The 23161-nt window shown below is 47.1% G+C and overlaps 1 protein-coding gene across 8 annotated transcripts in view; it reads right to left on the bottom strand.

Moving 5' to 3' along the window:
- LOC109451576 (uncharacterized) overlaps window positions 1-23161 on the bottom strand; it is a 115361-nt gene that overhangs the window by 1190 nt on the left and 91010 nt on the right. For 3 of the 8 annotated variants that reach the window (XR_012491873.2, XR_016021777.1, XR_012491874.2), the window contains 2 exons: window positions 12685-12812; window positions 436-745 (listed from right to left, as the gene is read on the bottom strand). Coding sequence is in view for 2 of the 8 variants with exons in the window: in XM_088799613.1 (XP_088655739.1) it covers window positions 588-745; window positions 12685-12812; window positions 19602-19642; window positions 22391-22444 (381 nt within the window). In the remaining 6 variants the exon portion in view is untranslated. Of the gene's footprint in view, window positions 1-435; window positions 746-12684; window positions 12813-19601; window positions 19643-22390; window positions 22608-22666; window positions 22958-23161 lie in introns of those variants that run through there. The other 5 variants (XM_088799613.1, XM_088799612.1, XR_016021778.1 and 2 more) reach the window with 5 other exon arrangements.

The raw sequence follows: 23161 nt of genomic DNA, 5'->3' as shown, positions 1-23161 counted from the left end.
TCTGGGGGGGGGGGGGGCAGGGGGGAGAAGCAGGGGAGAATAACACACGTTCCTCACTTTCTCCCATTGCTCAAAGCATTTGGTAGGGAGCTAGCACAAGGACAATAAAAGCGGAATTTATGGCTTGAAAGCCGACATGGCTCTCCATGCCAACGAAAACGCACAGATCCCACAGTCTGCTGTGCTGAAACAGCCATGTAGCCTTCAGGGCTGCAGCCAACGGCTCCCAGAAGGCAGAGCTGTAATTATGCCAACAGCCATCAAGAGGAACCATCTGGAAAATTCCACTCATTCTGCTCCATGGCTGACTTGTGAAAGCAGACCCCGCCTCTCTCCACACCCAATTACAAAGCAAGACTAGAGAGCACAGCAGAAAGTCAGTTTCAAACACGCTGCTCGGCTGACCCCGAAAAACACCTCATTTTCTCTCTGGGACCCATTCCCTTGTCCAAGCCCCTTGCACATAAGCCAATCACCTGTGATTTAAGCCTTTTCCACCCCACTCATCTCAGTAGGAGAACACAGGCAAGTATACATTTCTCTCTCCATTTGATGGGTGCCAAAGTAATTGTTCAAGTATTAAATACCTCCCCGCTCTTAAGCCCAGAGGGAGAGTTGTGAATGGAAATCCATTCATTTAGCAGATATCTACGAGGAATACTCCGTGAATGACACCGGGCAGAGTTCTGAGGCGGAGACAAGAAAACCAAGTCCACAGCACCTGCTCCAGGAGGGCAGAATCCGACTGAAAGAGAACAGATAAAGCAGACAAAAAGTTCAATAACAACACAGCAGAGCGTCAGCAAGGGTGAGAGTGACGGACACCCTGGGTCACTGTGAAGGGAATGGAATTTATACAACCTTTGGGGAGGCAAAAGTTGGCAATATGTACCAGGATCCTTCAAAGTTTACTTGAACCCAATTTTTCTATCCCTAGGAATTTATCTTGACAAAGTCATCAAAGATAGTTACAGAGATTCATATATAGTAGGTCCCCCTTTTCCACGGGGGATACATTCCAAGCCCCCCAGTGGATGCCTGAAACCGCAGATAGTACCGACCCCTGTGGATACCATGTTTTTTCCTATACCTACGAGGTCAGACAATTAAGTTCATGAACTCATCCTAGAAAAAGTGCTACATACCCCATTGCTGAATATCACTACTGTCACCTTCGAAGTACTCCGCTTGGGAACCTATGAACCAATGCCAGCACCTAGTCCACCCTTCAAAGCAATGTTGGAACTCTTTCTGGAATGGCCATTAGAGCTGTCATTGTATTATCCTTAACGTCCTGAATATCATCAAAATGTCTTCCTTTCAATATTTCCTTTATCTTCGGGTAAAGAAAGAAGTCATTGGGGGCCAGATCAGGTGAGTAGGGAGGGTGTTCCAATACAGTGATTTGTTTCCTGGCTAAAAACTCCCTCACAGACAGTGCCGTGTGAGCTGGTGCATTGTCGTGATGCAAAAGCCATGAATTGTCGGCAAAAAGTTCAGGTTATTTTCCTCTAACTTTTTCACACAGTCTTTTCAGCACTTCCAAATAGTAAACTTGGTTAACTGTTTGTCCAATTGGTACAAATTCATAATGAATAATCCCTCTGATATAAAAAAAGGTTAGCAACATCGGTGTAACAAGTTCGCAAACTTAATTGTCAGACCTGGTACACACCTATGATAATTTCTAAATTAGGCACAGGAAGAGAGTAACAACAATAACTATTAATAAAAGAGAACACTTATAACAATATTCTGTAATAAAAGGTATATGAGTGTGGCATTAGCAAAGAAAATAAGGGTCACCTGAACACAAGTACTGCAATACGACGACAGTCGATCTGAGAACCGAGATGAGTACTAAGTGACTACCGGGTAGCGAGTGTCCACTGCGTGGTCACACTGGACAAAGGGCTGATTCACAACCAAGGTGGGACTGAGCAGGACTGCGCAAGACTTCGTCATGCTACTCAGAACAGTGCGCAATTTAAAACTTATGAATTGTTTATTTCTGGAATTTTCCATTTAATATTTTTGGACCCCAGTGGACCTGGGTAACTGAAAACACAGAAAGCGAAACTGGGGATAAGGGGGGACGACTGTACACAGATTTTTGATGCAGTATTTTTTTTCTTATTCAATACTGAGGCAACATTAGTTAATAACATTATATAAATTTCATATTATACAACTTTATAATACGACATCTGTTCACTCTATTGTGTGCTCTCCCCCTGAAGTCTAGTCTCCTTCCATCACCATATATCTGACCCCCTTTACCCTCTCTGTCCTCCCCACAACCCCTCTTCACCTCTGGTAACCACCATTCTGTTGTCTGTATCGATAAGTTTGTTTTTTGGGGAAGGTTGTTTGTTTATTTGTTGCTTTTTGTCTTATATCCCACATATCAGTGTCCCTTTCTGTCTAACTTATTAGCATCACGCTCTCAAGATCCACCCATGTTGTCGCAAATGGCAATGTTTCATTTTTTACAGCTGAGTAATATTCCATTGTACATATGCTCCACATCTTCTTTATCTAATTCTTTGTTGAAGGACACGTAGGTTGTTTCTATTGTAAAGAATGCTGCAATGAACATACAGGTATGTTTATTTTTACAAATACATGTTTTCAAAGTTTTCAGGTAGGTACCCAGAAGAGGGGTTACTGGGTCATATGGTAATTCTGTTCTTAATTTTTTTGAGGAAACTCTGTACTGTTTCCCACAGTAGCTGCATCAATCTACATTCCCACCAGCAGGATGAGGGTTTCCTTTTCTCCACAGCCTCACCAACACGTTATTTCTTGTCTTATTGATGATAGCCATTCTAACCGGTGTGAGGTGATAACTCATTGTGGTTTTGATTTGCATTTCCCTTCTAACTTTTCATATATCTGTTAACCACCTGTACGTCTTCCTTGGAAAGGTGTCTATTCAGGTAATGATGGCACAGAGGAACGTCCAGGACACAGAGTGCCTGGGAGGCCACGTGTAGCCCAGCAGGCTAGAGTGCAATGTATTCGTGTGAAAAGTGCATGCAGGTGGCACAGGGAAGGCAGGAGGCAATAAGCACAAGATAACTGGGAAATGGTGATACATGAAGTGTGGTGGGTGGGTGAGGTCACTGCATGAAAAACTACAAATCTAAGGTTTGGGTTAGTTCTACATTTTTGGGAGACAGAGATAACCCTCTTATCTAAAAGGAGTTAATGAACAGCAAATATGTCCTTATGCATGTTTTACACTCTTTCCTCCAGCCTCACATTCCAACCACATTCTGGCTTACAAAGCAGAAAGCAGGGTGGGGTTCACATTTATCTTTCTAAGAAGTGCTGCTGAGAACAGAGGAGGAAGAAGAAAAATAATCAACCTCTGGAATGTCATGCCAAACCCAGAGAGGGAGAAAATGACCATGATGGGAGCCCAGGGTCCGGGTGAGAAAGACACCTCCGTGGAACACTAATTCTCATTTCTTACCACTTATGTGCCACACGGCATGTTCACCAGACTGTAGCTACCCTGTGTTTTTTTTAAATGCATGAAAGTGGGCAAAGCCTGGAAGGAGTTAAGTAGAAGTAAAAATGGTCGTGATGTTATGAAAGTTTTCCTTAATATTGTTGCATCATCTTTTCGATAAGATTGACTAAAGGGGGGACTGATTTCAATTAGCTCTTTGGACACAGACCTTGTATTGCTCAATGGCAAAGTCCTAGCTGTCACATTACCCAAAACAGCTCATCAGTGACCATCCCCTGCATTCATTGCAGGCTCTTCCTGCAAAGGCTCAACCTGTTCCCTTGAACCTCTTTCAGGCACATCCATCAAACCTCTGACGGCTTTCACAGCACTTCGCCTCCAGCCTGTCTTTCTAGGGGGAGGAAGGTGAGTCAGCTTTGGTCTCTGTAGAGAGGACTCTGCTCTGTCGTACCCCATTCTGGGTGAGTCAGCAAACAGAGCCAGGTTTCTTGGCATCCTTACAAATTTTACAAATATTAAAATCTCCTTTCCACGATGTGACTTAAAGTACAGCAGGAAGGAGCAAATGACAGAAGACGTATTCACTCGCCTGCACGGAGGTGGCAGTCTTGTGGACCAAGAGCCGTGCAGAGCAGAGCAACAATGCATGACGGTACATAAGGGACAGAGACACCGTAGTGGTGAGTGGCAAATGCTGGTCAGGGTTTCATGGAGGAAGGATTTTGGCCAAAAAAGACAGAAAGAAGATCTGATTGAGGAAGGGAATGAATCATTATATACAAGGGTTTGTCTAAACCAAAGCCTGAGTCAGAACTGGCATCAGCCCAGAGATTTAGCACACATTCCTGCTGGGTGGGGTCTGCCGGCATCACTGTGGGTCAAGTGTGTGACCTTGGCCACTCCCGCGGCCTCCACTTGCACCTTCATGGACCAGGCCTTGGATTCTTATCCCGGCTGCACCGGCCTCCATCTCCCCGTCTGGCGGCGATCTCCTTTCTCAGCACCGACCGTTCATCACAACGGGACAGGAAGAGCGAGGAGTAGAAGGAGCTGCCTGAGCGGACTGAGAGTTCAAGGTCCCCTGACAGGATCACGGTAGGCTGCAGGAGAGGCTTGCCAAGCTCTGTGATGAGGACACGGGGAGGTCTTTGGCACCGTACGTGAGACGGGGCTCTGGAGTCGAGCGGAACTGTGCTCAACTTCTGTCTGTGATTGTCAGCGTTACGAAATGTTGATCTGAGTAGGTAACATCCACAGCCCATTTTCTACTGGCCAGGCATTCTGCTGAGCCCATAACCTGCTTTATCCCATTTAATCCTCACAGCAACTCTGAGTTGAGTACTGTTATTCTTATTGTCCCCACATTACAAATGAAGAAACTGAGCTGTAGAGAAGTTAAGTAATTAGCCCAAGTCGCACAGCTTTTTTAGGGGTAGAGCTGCGATTCCTACCCAGGTCTAACTCCAAAGTCTAGGTCTTTAGTCAGATAACTAAGCTGAGCAGACAGGAAAGAAGCCATAATATCAGACTCGAGATCAAGTCTAGTCATTGTCCTCATCAGACACCAACAGCCCCTCCTTAAGAGGCAAGAGCATAACTGTTTAAGACCCCAGACTTGGGAGCCAGACTTTCTGGATTCAAACTCTGGCTTTGCTACTTACACACTGTGTGACCTTGTGCTAGTTACTCACCCTCTCTGTGCTTCAGTTTTCTCTTATATAAAATGGAGACAATAATAGAGCCTACCTCACAGGGTGGCTCTAGGATTAAGTTATTTTATCTACAGCATCTAGAATAATGCTTGCTACAGGGTTTGCACTATATAACTATTGTCTATTCTTAGTCCTGCACTCTTTCACAATTTAAGTTTCGGATTTTGAAAGCAGAAAGACAACATACTGGGAGACAGGTTATACGCCTGGGGATATTACAAAGCCTCATAATTCGTCTTCCAACCACACACATACCCAAGTTACATGAAGCAACGCTTTGTTGAAAGAGCAAGAGCTCTGGAGTCAGAAAGACTTGGATCCAGTTCTTATTTCACCACCTACTACGTGGCCTTGGGCAAGTCACTTGACTTCTTTGAGCCTCAGTTTTTTCGTGTGTGCCACAGTCCCAATTACATCCAGGTCGCGGGGTCACCGGGAGGAATAGGGAGGTAAATATAATCCATGCATGTTGGCGCTTCTCACCCACACACAGAGACAGAAGCAAGACTGTTTATTCTAGCGAAATCTTGCTCAGGAAGAAAAGTCAGACCATTGGCACCAAGTTGGTCAAACATTAAGGGCCGCCTCGTGGCTAGAGTGCTACCAAACGCTGCTGCCTGTTTGTTCTAGCAAAAGCTCTTTCCATTCTGGCCTATCAAGTCACAAAACACTGTGAGAACTAAATTTCAGTCATTGTCAGGGCACTTCCGAGGGAGAACTTATGCTTTTAAAATATTGGAGGCAAATGAGCATTAGAGCTCAAAGCAACCTTGGGGTCAGAAGACCTAGATTCTCCTTTGTGACTTTGAACAAGTTTGTCTAAGTTTTCCAGGCCTCCATTACATCATTTGAATATTAAAGAAAATAATACCGAGCCGCAAAGAATTTTGCAAGGATTAGAGGACATAATAAACAACCCACACTGATTCTTTCCTGCTTTTCTCCTATTAAAACGAACGAGACATCCCTCTTCCCCTCAGGCTAAGCCCTCATCCTGCGCTCCCCTCATCTCCTCCCTGACATCTGGGAGCTATCTACTCTCTTCTGTATCCTCGTTCCATCACTCCCTGGAGCAGTTCACTGCTCTCATTACCACCAACATTTACATATGCCTAACTTTTCCTATTAGAAGAAAACATACACCATCAAGACCATATCCCAAATTTCTTGAAAAAATTCATTTCGCCTGCCGTCTCCACCCCCTCACCTTCTCAATTCTTCCTGAAGAATTATGCCCGTGCCCTCCACTAAAAATGCTTCCTCCGAAACTACCCAAAAGCTTTCTCAAACAGACAACTTGTAGCCCTCAATTTATTTGACCTTTCAGCAGGACTCTCTTGTTGGCTAGTCCCTCTTTTACAACATTCTTCCCTTGGGTTCCGTCAGGTCTCATTCTTCTGATTTTCCTCCTGCTTCTCAGGTTTATTCTTGTTCTCCCTGTCAGCATCTCTTCTTCTTCCCTAAAAGTTGATCTTTCTCGTGGACAGGACAGGCCCTCTGCTCTTCCCACATTAACTCTGTCCCTGGATAATCTCGCTGACCACACACAGCCCCATTCAATTACCATCCATCTAATGACAACCCCACTCAGATGCTCCACAGGCCTCTCAAACGCAATGTAAAACCACACTCCTGGATTTCTGGTCTGGCAGGTAAGAAGTTTGGAAGTCACCAGTCCATTCTCACAAGTAACAAACTGGAAAATCAACAACTTTTCTTAGATCCGTTAGAGAAGTGAGGTCACAGGGCAAATCGCTGCCCCCCACATTGAGAGAACAACAGAGAATGCAGAGACCACAACCCACCATGAGAGTCAGCGTCAGGGAAGGGAAACCGGAACTATCATGGACAAACTGCTGGAGGCTCGGTGTGGGCAAGTCTGAGGGATGAAAGCTCCGGGGAGACCCAGGCATTGGGGGCCCCCACTCTTCTAAATGTTTCACCTCCTGAAGCTCCACCAGGTCCTCACAGTGAGTATTGAAGGAAAACCGTTAAGCGCTTTTGGCAAGGGGAGGACAAAGGAAACCATTAGGAAAAACTCAAGAGTATTCTGTTCTTCACAAGGTCTCCCCGCAGGAGAAACTGTTAAACCAAAGCCTAACTTGCTAGGGTTTTATCAGAGCGTAACTGACCTTGGGGAGGGAAACATCCAACTGCAGCTGGCTCTAGCCGCCCACATGGGGAAAGGAAACACCAAACTCCAGCCCACTCTGGCCATCCTGTCCCACCTAAGGTTTCGGGGACTGAGAAGTACACGAGTAGTATACCAGCAATGAAGTAGTGAAATTAAAAATATGATTTATGGGCCGGCCCCGTGGCTCAGGCGGTTAGAGCTCCGTGCTCCTAACTCCAAAGGCTGCCGGTTCGATTCCGACATGGGCCAGTGGGCTCTCAACCACAAGGTTGCTGGTTCAACTCCTCGAGTCCCACAAGGGATGGTGGGCTCTGCCCCCTGCAACTAAGATTGAACACGGCACCTTGAGCAGAGCTGCGCCCTCCACAACTAAGACTAAAGGACAACAACTTGAAGCTGAATGGCACCCTCCACAACTAAGATTGAAAGGACAACAACTTGACTTGGAAAAAAGTCCTGGAAGTGCACACTGTTCCCCAATTAAAAAAAAACACGATTTATAATAGCATCCAAAAATGAAATACTTAGGTATAAATATAAAAAAATATGGATGAGATCTACATAAGGAAAACTACAAAACTTTGATGAAAGAAACCAAAGAAAAACTAAGTAAATGGAGATATTAACAGATAGGAAGACTCAATATTGCCAAGATGTCAGTTCTTCCCAACTGATCTATAGACTCAATGCAATCCCAGCAAGTTGTTTTGTAGATATAAGCAAACTGACTCTAACGTTTAAATGGAGAGGCAAAGACCCATCATAACCAACCCAATACTGAAGGAGAAGAACAAAATTGGAAAACTGACACTACCCAACTTCAAGACTTACTGGAAAGCCACCGTAATCAAGACGGTGTGGTATTGGTAAAAGAATAGACAAATAGATCAATGGAACAGAGGAGAGAGCCCAGAAATAGACCCACATAAATGGAGTCAACTGACCTTTAACCAAGGAGCAAAGGCAATACAATGGAGCAACATCGTTTAACAAATGGTGTCAGAACAACTAGACAGCCACATGCCCCAAAAAGGAATCTAAACACAGCCCTTACACTCTACACAAAAATCGACCAGGGAGTCTATGGGCAGTCTCTGCACTTGCTGCTCAGTTCTGCTCTGCACCTAAAACTGCTTTAAAAAAGAAAATCTATTTAAAAAAACAACAACTATACTCATCATCTTCCCCACCCTAGCCCACCCCACAAATAAAAAAACTGACCTTTTGAGGATTCTTGGTTTCAAACAACAAAATTCACTCAGGCTTATTCAAGTAGAAAGGAAATTTTATTAAAAGAATGCAACTAACCTGTCTACTTCCGTTTTGCCCCACTCCGGTCCTCCCTCTCCATGCTGAGATGCAGCCCTGAAAACCCTGTAATAGATGCCATTTGCTCTTAGGACAAAGTGTAGACCCTTGTGGGCTGCTGCGAGTGCCCTGCCCACATCCCCTTGGCCCACCCTGAACACCAGCTACAGCTGTTCCCATACATGCAATGGCTCGAGGTCCCTGACCCCCTTGAGGGCGCTCTGAGGAGCGAGAGCTGCCCCACCCACACCCACCCCTGCCCCGCAACCTCAACCAATGAGGGACGAAGGTGCTGGATCAAAGCACCTTGGTCCTCAGGCCAACGTGACAACCCACAGGCAAGGCCCACCCGTCTCTCAGGGGTGTCCAGTGACACTGAGCTTCAGCTGCCCAAGCAGTGCCCTGCTGGTTGACAGCCGTCTCGGGCTTTCTTCCCTTCTCTATCTAACTTCCCCATTCCTTCAGCATGCTTCCCAGAACCACCTTCCACCCAACCCTTGCCTCAGTTGCTGCTTTTGGGGTATCCCCACCTAGGATAGTCCCCTTATGTGATCTGCAATTCCCCTCATCCTCGGGCCCCTCTTCCTTTTCCAACATTAGCCTTTGCCGTTTCCCAGAGTGCACTGTGTTCTCCTGGTGCACGGAATTTCTTTCAGCTCCTTCGTGCTCTCTCTCCTCCAGGCCTTTGCACATAACTATCTTTCTACTATCTTTCTCCTCTCAGAACACTCTGTAGCCTACGCTTCATCTGACTAACTCCCCTTCAACCCTGGTATATCTGCTTCGATGTCCCTTCCTTCAGGAAGCCTCCCTGAATCCCAAGGCCAGGTTTTGTGTTCCTTCTATCTGTTCTCCAGGCATCCGAAATACAGGACATGTCGTTTTGTAAAATTTGCCTAAATTCTCTGCCTCCACCCATGGTCTCTAGGTTTCAGGAGGGTAGAGACCATCTCCTTTTTGTTTATTCCTGCACCAGGACCATCTAGCACAGTACCAGACACAAAGGAAAACTTTATGACTAGTCTCGGCACATGACAGGTGCCAAAAATATGCGTGGAAATGAAAAGGGAAGAAGAACTGAAACAGTGCTGGAAAGAAGTCATAGCAGAACTTAGCCAAACGGGCAGGACAGATCAGAGAAGCAGCTTGAGATGATACAGTTCAACTTCCTTCTGGGTGCCACCCGAGTCTCTCTGTGGAACACAGAATGGACCCACCTCCAACTCCAGAAATCATGGAGCTAGCTTTCAATAACTAGGACACAAACCACAGAGGTTTGTGGATAGTGTTGCTGTCAAAATAGTTCATGATTTAGAGTTAGCCTTAATTATTTAGCAGCAAGTACTCAAAGTGTAATAATAAATGTATGTAGTTTGGCAACAGAACAGACAGGTATCAGAGTCCAACAGCACAGTAAGTCCCATCAGGTCTGGCAGCTCTCCTTTAAGTGGTGACTCAGGGACTTCCAGTAAACTGGGGGTGGGGGGGAGGAAAGGAGGGAGGACAGAGCGTGAAGGAGCTCACATCTGATACCTCCCCACCTTAGCCCTGAAGTAACAGTCCCTTCCATGTCCATCCCTTTGTGGGGACTCGTCACACGGCCCCACCAGGCTAGGCTGCGAGGTGGGGAGTGGGCTTCTGCTTCCCAACTGCCCTACACCGTGGAAGGGCAGCACGGATCTCTGGTGGTCAGCTAGCTGCCTCTGCCACCCTGCCATCGATGTTCTTTTAGGAAACAAGTGATCGCTGAAGAAGTGGGATTCCTGATTAGTATAGCGACAATACCTTCATCGTATCGAGTGGAGATGGAGTCAAAGATGGATTGACTAGTTTCTCTCACAGGGACCTTTGCGATATTCTCTGCCCTCATTGGACTTCCTGCCTCCGATTTCCCCCTGCTTCACCCTCCCTCCACTTCCAGCTGATGATAGGGTTCGCTTTTAGAACAACTGCTCTAAAGTCAAATCCGTTCCTCTGAAATCACATCAGTTGCTCTCTCTCTTTCGTACCTTTCAGACGGAGTGGACATTCCTCAGCGTGGCATCAAGGGCCCACCAAGCTCTGGCTTCGGCCCACCTCTCCAACCTCATCTCCTGCCGTCCCTGTCCCACTCTGCGCTTCAAGTTACCTGCCGCTCCCGAAAGCCTCAGGCTGCTTCGTGCCCGTGCACATGCCACGCCTCTATCTCAAATGCGCTCCCCCTGCCCCTGGGGAACACGGATCTCCTTCAAGGTTCAGCTCAAGTCTCTCTTTCTCTGTGAAGCTTTCTCTGAATCCGCCTGCCCACCCCCACCATTTTCTTCTTGGAGCCATCACTTTTCTTGGTACATACGAGGTGTGATCAAAAAATGCAGTGAATATTTAAATTTTTAAAAAATTATTACAGTAAAAGACACATTGCCATTAATCCCCCTCAAAATACTCCCCCTCACTTTAAACACATTTATTCCATTGTTCTTGCCACTTTCTGAAGCAGTTCTGGAAGTCCTCTTTCCTGAGTGTCTTTAGTTGTGCTGTCGTGGCTGCCTCGATGTCCTGAATCATTTTGACTCTGGGGAAGAGCCAGAAGTCGCATGGTGCCAGATCCAGAGAATAAGGTGGATGAGGACACACCGTAATGTTTTTGTTGCACAGAAACTGTCATATACCAGAAGCGATGTGTGACACGGAGCATTGTTATGATGGAGGATGACTTCCAGAACTGCTTCAGAAAGTGGCAAGAACGATGGGACAAGTGTGTTTGAAGCAAGGGGGAGTATTTTGAGGGGGATTAATGGCAATGTGTCTTTTACTATAATACATTTTTATTTAAATATTCACCGTATTTTTTATCATACTTCGTATATTGATTACTACGCTATATTACAATCACTTGTTTATGCATCTGCCTTACCTATTAGAATGTGAACACCCTAAGTTCACGGACCAAGTCTTTGCATCACTGTGTTTTCAGAGAAGGATATAATATCCACTAGCTACTGGGAACTCAGTAAATGCTTGATGAAAGAATTAGTGCGTGTATGTACATGTGAAAGAATCAAGTCATGCAAAGTGCATCTCAACTAGTGACATTCTTTTGTTGCTTATGGAAGCCAACAGATGGAGATAATATTTCCAAGCTAATATATATGCCTCTGGGGCCTCTAATTTCAAGGCAGCTCATGACTAGAAAATTCATGAACAATTTCATCCTGATTTCAGATTCCGCTGGGGAGTCAAAACAGTATTTTCTCATTTCTGCGGATCCTTTTATATAGACTCATAACTTTAAACCTAACATGCAAAACTAATTCCAATACCCAGAAGGAACAGCACGCAGGAGCGAGTTCCTACACACTGAGAAACCAACACAACAGAGGATTTATGCCAAAATTAAACAACTTTCTACGGATGAAGATGGGTTCAAATTTTGCTTAATTTTTTACCCTCTTTTTCTAAGAAGAACCAAATAAAAATAGGTGAGCCGGTTTTATTAAAGAACTTTGTAAGAAAAACAAAAGTTGACTATCCATACTTTTTCTCAGTTAAATTGTCAATAATTTATACCAAAAGTTAAAGTTCTTTAAGTATCAGAAGATTGCAACTGAATAAGACCTTTCCTAGGCTGCCTATTAAACTTTGATCTAAATCATACATGGTAATTTCAGTGATTGAATTTAACTACATATTCACAGTTCCATCCTTCATGGCTCAGGACTATTGATTTGATTAACCAGGAAGATGGCAGGAAATCACAGTGACTGAGATGCAATGTGCACCAGGGACTGTGTTAGATGCTTTATACATCCATCGTGCGTAACCGTAAGCCCCGGACAGGTTCCCGACTGCCCACACCTGAACTCCCTCCACCCCTCGAAGCATCCGCTCTTTGATGAGTCTGCCTCCCTCTGAAAGGCTGGGAAACCAGGTGCTCACTTTCCAGACTCCCGTGAATCAGGAAGTTAGCAGGAGGCCTGGGCCACCTGTCAAGCACACCGATCCAGGTTTGAATCAAAGGCTGGTGACCCAGAGAAGCCGGAACTATGGAGAATCTCTGCTACTTAAATTCTTACTTGTGGTCGCATGGAATAAAGAATCCACGGAAGGGAAGATCTGCGGGACAAAGCAGAGCAGACCGAGACAACAGCATGGGGAACGCCATACTCCATGGACCGGAAGGCGATGGCTTCTTCTAGCGTCCCTGGGCAGAGTAAAGAAAGACAACAGTAAGCTTAAATTCTGACACTACCCGCACAGCATGGACTGGAATCCAAAGCTTTGTGTAACTTAAAAAAATAAAGCTCTCTTACGTATCTTTTACCACAATAAAAAAATGTTTAAAAACAATACAGATAAAACTCTTATCTCTTCAGGCCACAAGACTGAGAGAGTCAGAAAAACAACAGAAAGTTTGTTCTGTGAGTCACCAAATTATATATATCCGCCTTGCAAGATCTTTTGTGTGTGATTCAACGCACTAAGCAGAAGAATGTAACCCCAAGTACGGGAATTGGGAAATAAGGTGGTATATGGCCGACCCAGAGCCCTCAGAAACCTCTCCCTGAGCCCTCACCCTCCAAAGCTGCCACCGCTCCTTGTCCCCTGAGACTCCTTCAGCGTCCCCTGATGACCCCACGACCTGAGGGAGGCCCTGTGCAAGGGGGACCCAGTTCATCTCGCACTCGACCCACCGCAGATCTCGGCCTGGCCCGCAGAGCCCAGCGCAGGTGAGACTCCTGACGCCACTGGGACAGGCTTTGTGCTGCCTATGGTGTTTAGAGATCATTGATCCTGAATATCCAGAGGAAATAGGGGTGCTGCCTAAACGAGGCTGGGAAGAGGGGATCCTTGGGGTAACTCCTAGCACTGCCGTGTCCAGTGGCCAGAATAAAGATACAGAGAAGACTGCCAGAGCTTGGGTCCCCAGGAGCGGAGATTGGGGTCAGACCACTGGATGAAGAACGTCCGCCCGCCAAGATGAAAGGAAGGGGAATGAAGGAGGGAAGTCAGTAACACTTCCTCGTGGCCTGATGCAGAAGCGGCATACAGCAGCTGTCCATACTGTCGTTCTTGCGATGTTATGTATGTAAATACGTATTTAAGCTACTTTTCTCTTTCTCTCTTTTATGGAGGGTAGGCCGGTGACAACTACCTTTACAATTCAGTGAGACGGAACGGATATCATCTAGAGATCCTGAATTTGGCAATGAACACAGTAACTGATGGAAGTGTTGTATACTCCTTGGGGAAGGGATGACGGCACTTAAATTACACAAATTATGGCTGCATTACATCATGCCAGAGGAATTTTCTCTTTTGCAAGTATAAATATAGGAAAAGGGAGATAGGTCAATGTTGGACCACCAAAAGGGTGGACTGCAGATCTTTTTTTTGGGGGGTGGGGGTGGGGTTGCTACCTGGCATCTGGTCTTTCTATGTTTGGAAACCTTCCAGTCTGAGGAGTTTCGGTGGATGGGAAGAGCCCGCCCTTCACTACTGAAGCTGAAATACCACATACTTGCTTTCCCAGATTCCTTTGCTGCTAGGGAACAGCAGGTGACCTGAGTCCTCCAAGCTGACACATCTTGCCCCAAACACTGGATTGGAAGGTAGTGACGCTGAAAAGCAGAGACTGCAAAGAATACACCGAATCCGTGGCAGGGCAGGCGGACAGCAATCTGAGGGCAGCGCTGCCAGCTAATATCAGTGCCCAGTGTCGGCGGCGTCAGTGTCCGGTCACAGGGCATCGCTGCCTCCACCAGACCAGCTGTGTAACAAACTTCCCCCGTGGTCCTGGCAGCTGCTGGGCCACCTTTGTTCCTGTGCATTTTTTTCTCCTGAGATTCCACACGCTGTCCCATACCCTTTCAGGAAAATCCTTTATTGCTTCAGTGTGCAATTAAATGCATGGTTGGTTTCTGATGTTATAAACTAAGAACCCTGACTGATACAGGTGGATTTTATCCCCTTTCCCCGCTATGGAAATTGCAACTTTAGAGAAGTGCAGTGACCACAAAAGAAGACCTAACCACGGAGTGACAGGGCTGGGTTCGGACCCCGGCCTGCCTGTCCCTCTGTGTTCCTTCCATGCCAGCAGACAGCAGTATCCAGGCTGAAATGATTCCCTCCCTGAAGGAAAACTGCTCAAATCAAAGGTGTTGTTAAATTAATGAAGAGGAAACACACACAACATATTAACGGGACATGAGGAAAAATCAGTTTTTCCCCAGAACGTTTCCCAAATTCTGCCTATCAGAATCGGCCACCAGAGTGGAAAGCGCTGGAATGTGACACTTCCATCCTCTTCAATACAAAACCTGTTTCCTTTCTCTGCCAGAACATGCCAGGAAAAAACAACCTTCCAAAAAATGTGCCTAAGAAAACAAAGAAAAAGTCAAAGGACAGTATCTTTTTTTTCCTCCTGCTAGAAAGTGGAAACAATCTTTTGAATAATTAATTGACTAAAGGGACGCAGGTCCAGGGAGACTCGGGTTCCTGTCTATCTCCAAACAATTGCGGGTGGTGCACAAACTCCAAATCAACAAGCCCAGCCCTTGCAGAGGAACACGGAGCTGGCTCCATACTGTTTCTGATCAGAACAACACCCTGCCTCTTCCTCAGGTCTCGGGACGGGTCGTGTCTTGGCAGAGTGGGCACCCATGACGCTTACAGAATGAATACATCTTCCCCATTCCTATACTAAGAGCTCAGAGCCATCTAACCTGGAGTTCAGATCCTAAGTATACAGAGGACCTGAAAAATAGAAATTATTTTCCTCTTGCTGGAGGCTGGAGTGTCTTTTTCCATTCACTTTTGCTAGTGCCCCGAGTTCCATTCCCTAATGTTCTCACTGCTGAAGAAGATGAGCTGGGAGCAAATCAAGCAGGACCAACAGGGCCAGACTTTCTATCAGAAGAATCCCTAGAAAAGCCCTGAATTACCTGAGGCGGGGACAAAAAGCTCTGGCCAAGAAAGGAGGGTGTTTTCAGCCATCGATGCCTGATCCCACAGAATATGAACTAATAGAATCAGACTTCCTGTTTTCTTACCCCTGACCTGAAAAGAAAGGCCAGACCTAGCATTCTCTGGGTCTGGATTCCGCTCTACCTACTCTGGGAAACCATTTATGTCACGTCAATATTTTCATCCCCTCCAGGATCAATAAACCTAAGACCGACCTGGTACCACACGCTCCTACTCCTGTTTCTTGCCTTTAAGTAAGATCGTTACCCGGGGGCATAGGCAGGCAGAATAATGCCTTCCTTCCCCCGCCCCATCCTAATCTCTGGAATCTATGACTATGTTATTTTACATGACAACAGAGACGCAGATGTGATTAAGGTCAAGGACCTTAAACAGGGAGAGTATCCCGGATTATCTGGGTGGAGCTAATCTTGATCACCACAGCGCTTTAGGGCAGAGAAACTTTCCTGCTGGGTTAGAGAGAAGGGAAGGCAGAAGCAGCAGCGCTTGCAAGGGTGAGGGGGACTCAACCTACCACTGCCGGCTTTGAAGATGGAGGAAGCCCCCCCCCAGTCAAGGCGTGTGGGTGACCTCTAGAACAGCCCTCAGTGACAGCCACCAAGGTATCGGGCATCGCAGTCCTACAACAGCAAGGAACTCAATTCTGCCAACGACCCAAATGGGCAAGGAAACAGGTCCTCCCAGAACCTCCAGAAAGGGACGCTGGCTGTGGACACCTGCATTGTAGCGCCCATGGAACCTTAAGATAATACATTTGTGTTGGTTAGGCCTCCAAGTTCCTGGTAATTCGTGAGGACAATAGAAAACAAATACACGACACAGCCTCCAGCGGAGAGATTATGTTCTCTGCCTGTGCAAGTCCACTTTAGAAACAAGCGCACCCACAGGCCAAAAGGGGGCCTGCTTTTTGTTGTTGCTATGGTTTGTTTGCTGTCTCCTTTGTTTTCCTGACCAGCTCTAAAAGCCCCTGAGACTGGAGTGCCACTAGCATCCCATCCTGTGTGGAATTTCTCCCGAAGGAGGGGCCGCTGGGCTGTGGCTGTGGGCAGGTCAGCCTCTGAGCTAATAAAGAGGGCGGCTTCTCCTCTGCGCATCCCAGGACGGTGGAGCTGGTTGGAGCCTCAGGTCATCCAGTCCAGTCTTACTGAGTAAAGGAAAGATGCCCAGAGAGTTAAAATGCCTTCCTGGGAACACACAGCCAGCTGTTTCAGAGCTGGGACTCTACACCTGGGCTCTGGGCTTCCAGGTCAGGATCTGGTTTCCATCCCACAGGTGGCCCCCAGCCCGGGACGTGCAAACAACCACCCGGGGGGACTTTTAAAAGAAACACTGATGCCAGGCCCTCAGCCCCACAGATTCTGATTCAATTGGTCTGGGGTGGGGCCCGAATCAGAATTGCTTTTCATAAGCTCCCCTATTCCACGGTGCTTTACCGCAGGCCTCTGAACTTTGACCCGTTCTCACCACACGCTGAATTCTCCTGAAAGGTCCAGATTATTGGTTAACGTCCAATATGATGGAGACCAACACCACTTTAATTCCTGGTCACTGTAGGCTTTATCTGATGCAAAGTAAAATCAGAATATTTAACTGAATGTCCACATGTTCTCCCCTAAAAGAAGTTCTCTTTTTCCCTGTGCTTGTGAGAGAAAACCTTCTGCCAAGTAGTGTTTCTGACATCTGACTCCATTTCCTGCCCCAGGGCCTGTGCTATCAGTGGTTCTATTTCCTCTCCAAGCTGCAGGGGACCAAAGTCCCTCCCCGAAGCTCAATGCCAAGGTGGACAGCCCTCTACCTGATGCTCCCCATCTGGCTGCCTGCACCCCCCTTGGCCCACGCGGCCTTCCTCCCCGGAAGGTCTGCCCCTGAAACCACGCGAGGGGGAGGTTGCTGGTGTCCGCCACAGCGGCCGTTGTGCACAGAAAAACACTATTTGCAGGTGCTTTGATTTTTAAGGTTAACATCCGGTTTATTCAATTGAAAAGCCTCGTATTTCTACTCTCCATCTTCATATTCTAGTCATTACTCCAGCAAAATTCAACAATCACTTTTAAGGAGTGCCTTCCAGAAATTAATGAAATGCCCATACATATTTTAAAACTGACTTTGTAGAGTTAGTATATTTTCTTTTTTTTTTTTTCCCTTCTGACGAATGAGACCTTCCATTTGGCGCTCAAGTGACTGCCATGTCAACGTCCGTTCATCAGCCCCTCCCCAGATGATGGAATTACACTGGACACCCTTGCACTTTATCGCATGAATTGAGCGGCCTGCATTCTGCATTCTTCCCATCTTCTCCTTGCCCGGCAGGGCCCATCACTCATACATTTTTAACTAGCCCTCGTTGGATTCTACATGGCTCTCCCCGTTTTATCTGGCGCCCCAACCCCTAGCCTCTGTGCTACTGACCCTCCCACTCTGTGCTAATAGCACCCCACACCAACGCCTGGCTTGTCCCGTTTCCGACCCTCCTCGGCCTGTCCCGACATCCCTGCACAAAGTTCTAGTGCTGAGACGACCTGACCTCCAGGCTGTTGCTCCTGTCTTTTCCCTTCCTGAATGCCCCCGACCTGTCCTCTCCCTGTCCCTCAAGGCCCATCTCAAATGCCACTGTCCCTCACTACAGCCCACGCTGATTTCGCTCTTCTGCACAGATTCTTCTGTGCATCAGATTACTGCCGGGTATGTTTTCCTTTTTTGTTTAATCTTCTCTCACCTAGATTAGAAACTCCTAGAAGGCTAGGGCTGTTTTCGCGTGTTTCCCTGTCTAGCATAATGCTGTGGGCACGTCAGCTTCCTAAGACCCAATTAGACTGAGAGGTTGACCTCTCCTAGCGTGTCATTCCTAGAGGGTATGTGTACCCAACACGCCATGGGCGTCAAGGACAGTTGAGCAATATTAATCCACAGGATGGCACACCCTATCAGGAGACGGCACGTACCCTGCTTCTCAGCCTGCTGAGGCACATTTCCTGACTTCAACCAGCTAGTAAATTCCAGCGGAGTCACAGCTGGGACAGATTTTCCATGCTGAAATGACGATGCCTCCTGTGGTTCAAACACTTCTAGCTGAAAAACATCCTCCCTGCGAAGCCGTATTTAGGGCAGGAGCAGAAACCTTATCTTAAAAATCATCTTGTCTTGATCCTGTGTTGCTTTATCTCCTCGGGGCCTGCCCGACTGGGGCCAGGACGTGGGGCTGGAGGGCTTGGTCATGCCCTGAAACGCTTAGTCAATGAAAAGCCCCTGAAGCATGACCCCCTCCTATAAAGCTCCACACCCCTCTGCTCGGGGAGGTTATGGTCTTTTCCCTCTGCTCTAGCCTGGCCTCCCGCAGCTCAAACACGACAAATCGATTCTAACAGACCAATCTTGGTCTCCGTGACTCATTCCTCCAGCTGTGCCTAACACACCCGTGTACTTAACTCCCACTAAAAGGAAAACGCTGAATAATATGTCTCAGTATGCCTTACTTGTGGACAGTGGGTAGGTGCAAAGAGACAGGATGGAGGAAGCAGCAGCTCACCCAAGCCTTTGGCTGGCTGTAGTCGTGTCAAGACTTCACAGGAAAACAGATTTTACTTTTGTCAGAATGGAGGTTGCAGTTTCTTAGTATATGTGGAAGAGCAAAGGTATCTCTAGCTCCCTCTACCCAGAGGAAGGAAATAAGAGCAAACGTCCACGCGACAAATGAACTAAGCGTACAACTGCACCCAGACCTGAGAGTTTCTGGTTTACTGCAGGAACCAAGGGAGTCTCCCAACTCAGCCAATGGTCTGGCCAGCGGTTTTAATCGAAAGCTGTTGCCCTCTCCCCACCCATACCCCTGGGTATGACTCATCACCTGTCCTCCAGGCCAAGTGTTTTACAAAATACTCTTCATCACCATGGCAACAGCCCAGCATCTGCCCTCACTTGGGTGTGGTCAGACTAAGTACTACAGCTTTTATTATTTATTTTTTTTTGGTATCTGTTTGACTAGTTATAAATTTGAAACATTACTCACAGGAAGAGGTCACTTGGCACTAACAAAGCTGCCACATAGCCCTGCAAAAAGCAAAGAGAAAACAGCGAGATGCAAAATGACACAATTAACTTTTTGTTAACAGCTACTATTTGGTATATGTCTCTGCTGTGATTTACAGACAACACTGAACCACCTGAGGATGGATGATGGGAAACAAAAATCATGATAAAACTATGAGGCACTCTTAAGCCTCACAGCATCACTTATTATTATTCCCATTTTACAGAGGAAGAAACTGAGACACCCAGAGCTTAAGGCTACACAACTGGTAAGTAATAGGTCAGGATTCAAAATCAGGCGGTCTGATTGCAAGCACCCACTCTCCCGACACTCCATCCGATCACCTCAGGTTTTAGGAGAAGAAGATCCTCACAGGTTGTCTGGTTGGGTTTTTGTTTGTTTGCTTTTGCCAACTGAGGTTAAATCATACCAAGGCTTTAAAGACTGAACACGATGGATTTCTAATGTGAGTTAACAGCTAACTGAGCAAACCCTGAAGAGCAATGAAGTAGAGACATGGCCACTAGAACGGCTGACCGTGGAGAACGTTCTGGCTTGGTGCCAGTCCAGCTAAGTTCCTCCTCACCTGGCAGTTTCGGCCTCTTTGCCAGCCACAGGTTCTGCTCACTTTGGCCAGGCATCTCACAAGTCCCACCCGTCACCACAAGGGGCTTCTGCTGGGGACAGATCAGCAGAACATGTCCACGGCGATCACTGGAAACACGACCCACAGGCCCTACCCTACCCACAGAGGCCATCAGGGAGGGACAGGCACGACAGCCTTCCATCCGGAAGAAATGTCCCCACTTGTCAGGACGCCCAGGCTGCTGGAATTGCTTGAACTCAAGAGGGCTATCAGCTCTGGGTCAGACGTGCTGACACTCAGATACAAAAGGAGGCGGTGACCACATTCATTGAACGCACAGCTCCGAGCAGAGGTGTGGTTGAACCTAAACCCAAAAGCAAACCGAGAACTAAACTGAACCACGTTTTGGGGCATTGACATCATTTAAGTTTTCTGTCACGGTCGGCGAACAACGTTCTTAGGTCTGATTCGGGGCACTGATGGTACCAAGAAGTGCCTCTGAGCCCGCACCGGGTCACCGTGCGAACCCGTTGTGCCACCGTAATGGACTGTGCCAGGCGCACCGCATGGCGGGGTAAGCCTGCCTCGGAGAGGTCACAGAAATGTGACAGCCGGAAATTCGCGCGTCCTGGGCTCATACCCCACCTCTGCCAGTTGAGTAGTCGTGGGGCTGGGAGAGCTCCTTCCAAAGTATTTACAGTCAAAGGGGCCTCCCCAGAATGTTGGAGCCCTAAAAGGGCAAAGTGAAGCACAATCCCTGTTTTAAAGTAATTCTGGTCACAGTCCCAACCACGTACCTGATCAAGTTCAAAAGGGGGTCAGACGGATTTCAGAAACACAAACCCCGTAAGGCCACCTTGTTCGCGCTGAATCCACTAACGCAGGCATGGCCGGTTCTGAGGAATGAGACCCAATCCCTAGTTTTCACTCCCAACACCTTTCAGAGAGAGGGGCACAGGCCGCCATCACTAGTCCCACATTCCCTCAGGAATCTCCAAAAAGAAAGGGTCTGGGGTCAAAGTCTGGGGGCGGGGGAAGGCATGGGTACTTATCTTATAGCTTCATTTGTGATAGCAAACAATATGTTACTTAGTTGCATATTTACGTGGGGGGTGTCTCTGTGGGAGGCACTTATGAGGCTGATGAGGGCTGAAGTCCCCAAATGGCCCCTTGGTTACTACCACTTCTTCCATTCCCCACTCTGGCAGGAGTGTTTTGTTCCATAGAGAATTTACACTCATTGTGTTGTCAGGGTATTTTGAGTACTTCCTACATTCTCACTCTCCCCCTCCCCAGTGAGGCACCCTAGAGGGTTTCGGAACTAGATTTTGTCTTACAAGCCATAGAAATGCTATTGGACAACAGCCATTTTCCTGATTCAAGAACTTCCTTTTGAATTTTCGGCTAAAGGCCCCAATAGGCCAGGCGTGTAAATACGTTCTTGTCCACGAGCTTGAAATGTTTCTGAAGAACGGGCTTCAAGCTGTTAAAACCGGTAAGATTACTGACACTCCAGCTCAGGTTACAGTTCTTGGGTGATGTGATTTTGAGTGCCTTTGCTTCACTGGGCTCTTGCTTCCCAGCCCCTCCACATGGGAAGGGCGGGACACACGTGGCTGTGCTGTCACTAAGTGCAGGCACTGGGTACGACATTCTGCCTGGAGGGCAGCAGCTGCTCACTCAGATACCTTGGAGCTGGCAGATCGCGAGAGAGTGTCAGTGGGGACAACGCGCCCAGCTCAGTTCCAACCCATTGCTACCACATAGGAAAGAGGGCAGGGGATTTTCAGCCATTCCCATATCTTCAAGAGCAGCCAGAAAGTGAGGTTGTTATAGGAATCTGATTTTGAAGGTTGGCAAATTACTAATTTACTAACTAAACATTTTTAAAGGACTGTGTAAATGACCAAATATGTACAGACCTCTAAGTCACAACCTCTGGCTGCTGATGACACCCCTGCACATTTGCTTCTGACCTTTAAAGGTGGGGTGACCTTGAAGCACTCATGATACTAAGTTCGTGTCCGTGTTACTATCTGCCTTCGGCACCCACTGGTCTGCCTGTTCTATACCCACCATCTCATTCCACACCCCCACACACAACAGAATGAGGTAGGGACTCACACCGCTGTCTCTGTGGATAGAGGAGAAAACTGAGTCTGGAAGAGTTTGAGTAACTTACCCAAGGTCCCAGAATGAAGACAAGGTAGGGGCTCGTGGAGGGGTGGGAAGCCATGCACTCCAGCTGAGGGGCGGGACTCCCTCATGTCCTGGGATCCCAGTGAGCACACCTCTCAGGCTGGGGGGACTGATATGTTCAAATTCAGTGTGGTCAGACATTAACCCCTCAAAACACAAAAGTTACTGAATTCTTCTTTAGCAAAGAACAGCAGTGAGTTCTGCCAAAAATAAATAAATAAATAAATAAATAAATAAATAAATAAATAAACAAACTTACTAAGCCACCAGGAAGCAATTCCATGCCATGGATTCAAATGCCTGAACTTGCAAGATCTGGCAAAAAGGGTTATGAAGGACGCCAAGCATCAGGGAGAAGGGAGGGGAAAGGTAAAGCGTGGAGGACGATTGGATTTTCGTTTCCCCATGACAGCAGTGAGAACTGGAGACCGCACAGAGAGTGGGAAATCTGTAGGGACTTTTACGGAGCCAGTTTTGATTTTAAAAAATTACTTAGAACAGCATATCGTTACCAAGCAACCGTAACCAAGTTACTACATCGGTGGGGAAAATACAAGACACACACAAATCTGATCTTCCCAATGAATGGGCCCTGACTCATTTCACCAGACTCCATACCACGGCTCACAGATCTGCAGCAGCTATGATATCATTTGTTCCAGTGAACCAGAGGGAAAGAATGTGTGTGTGGCGATGGTGGTGGGAATGGGGTGTGTGTGGATGAGAAAGGGGACAGGGCAGCTCGAAAGGGAGT

The sequence above is a fragment of the Rhinolophus sinicus genome, chromosome 7 (assembly GCF_057876585.1).
Source record: "Rhinolophus sinicus isolate RSI-liver-muscle chromosome 7, RSI-T2T, whole genome shotgun sequence".
NCBI classification, from domain to species: domain Eukaryota; kingdom Metazoa; phylum Chordata; class Mammalia; order Chiroptera; family Rhinolophidae; genus Rhinolophus; species Rhinolophus sinicus.
Note: the sequence above shows the minus strand (reverse complement) of the source record. Positions and strands in the feature narration are given on the sequence as shown.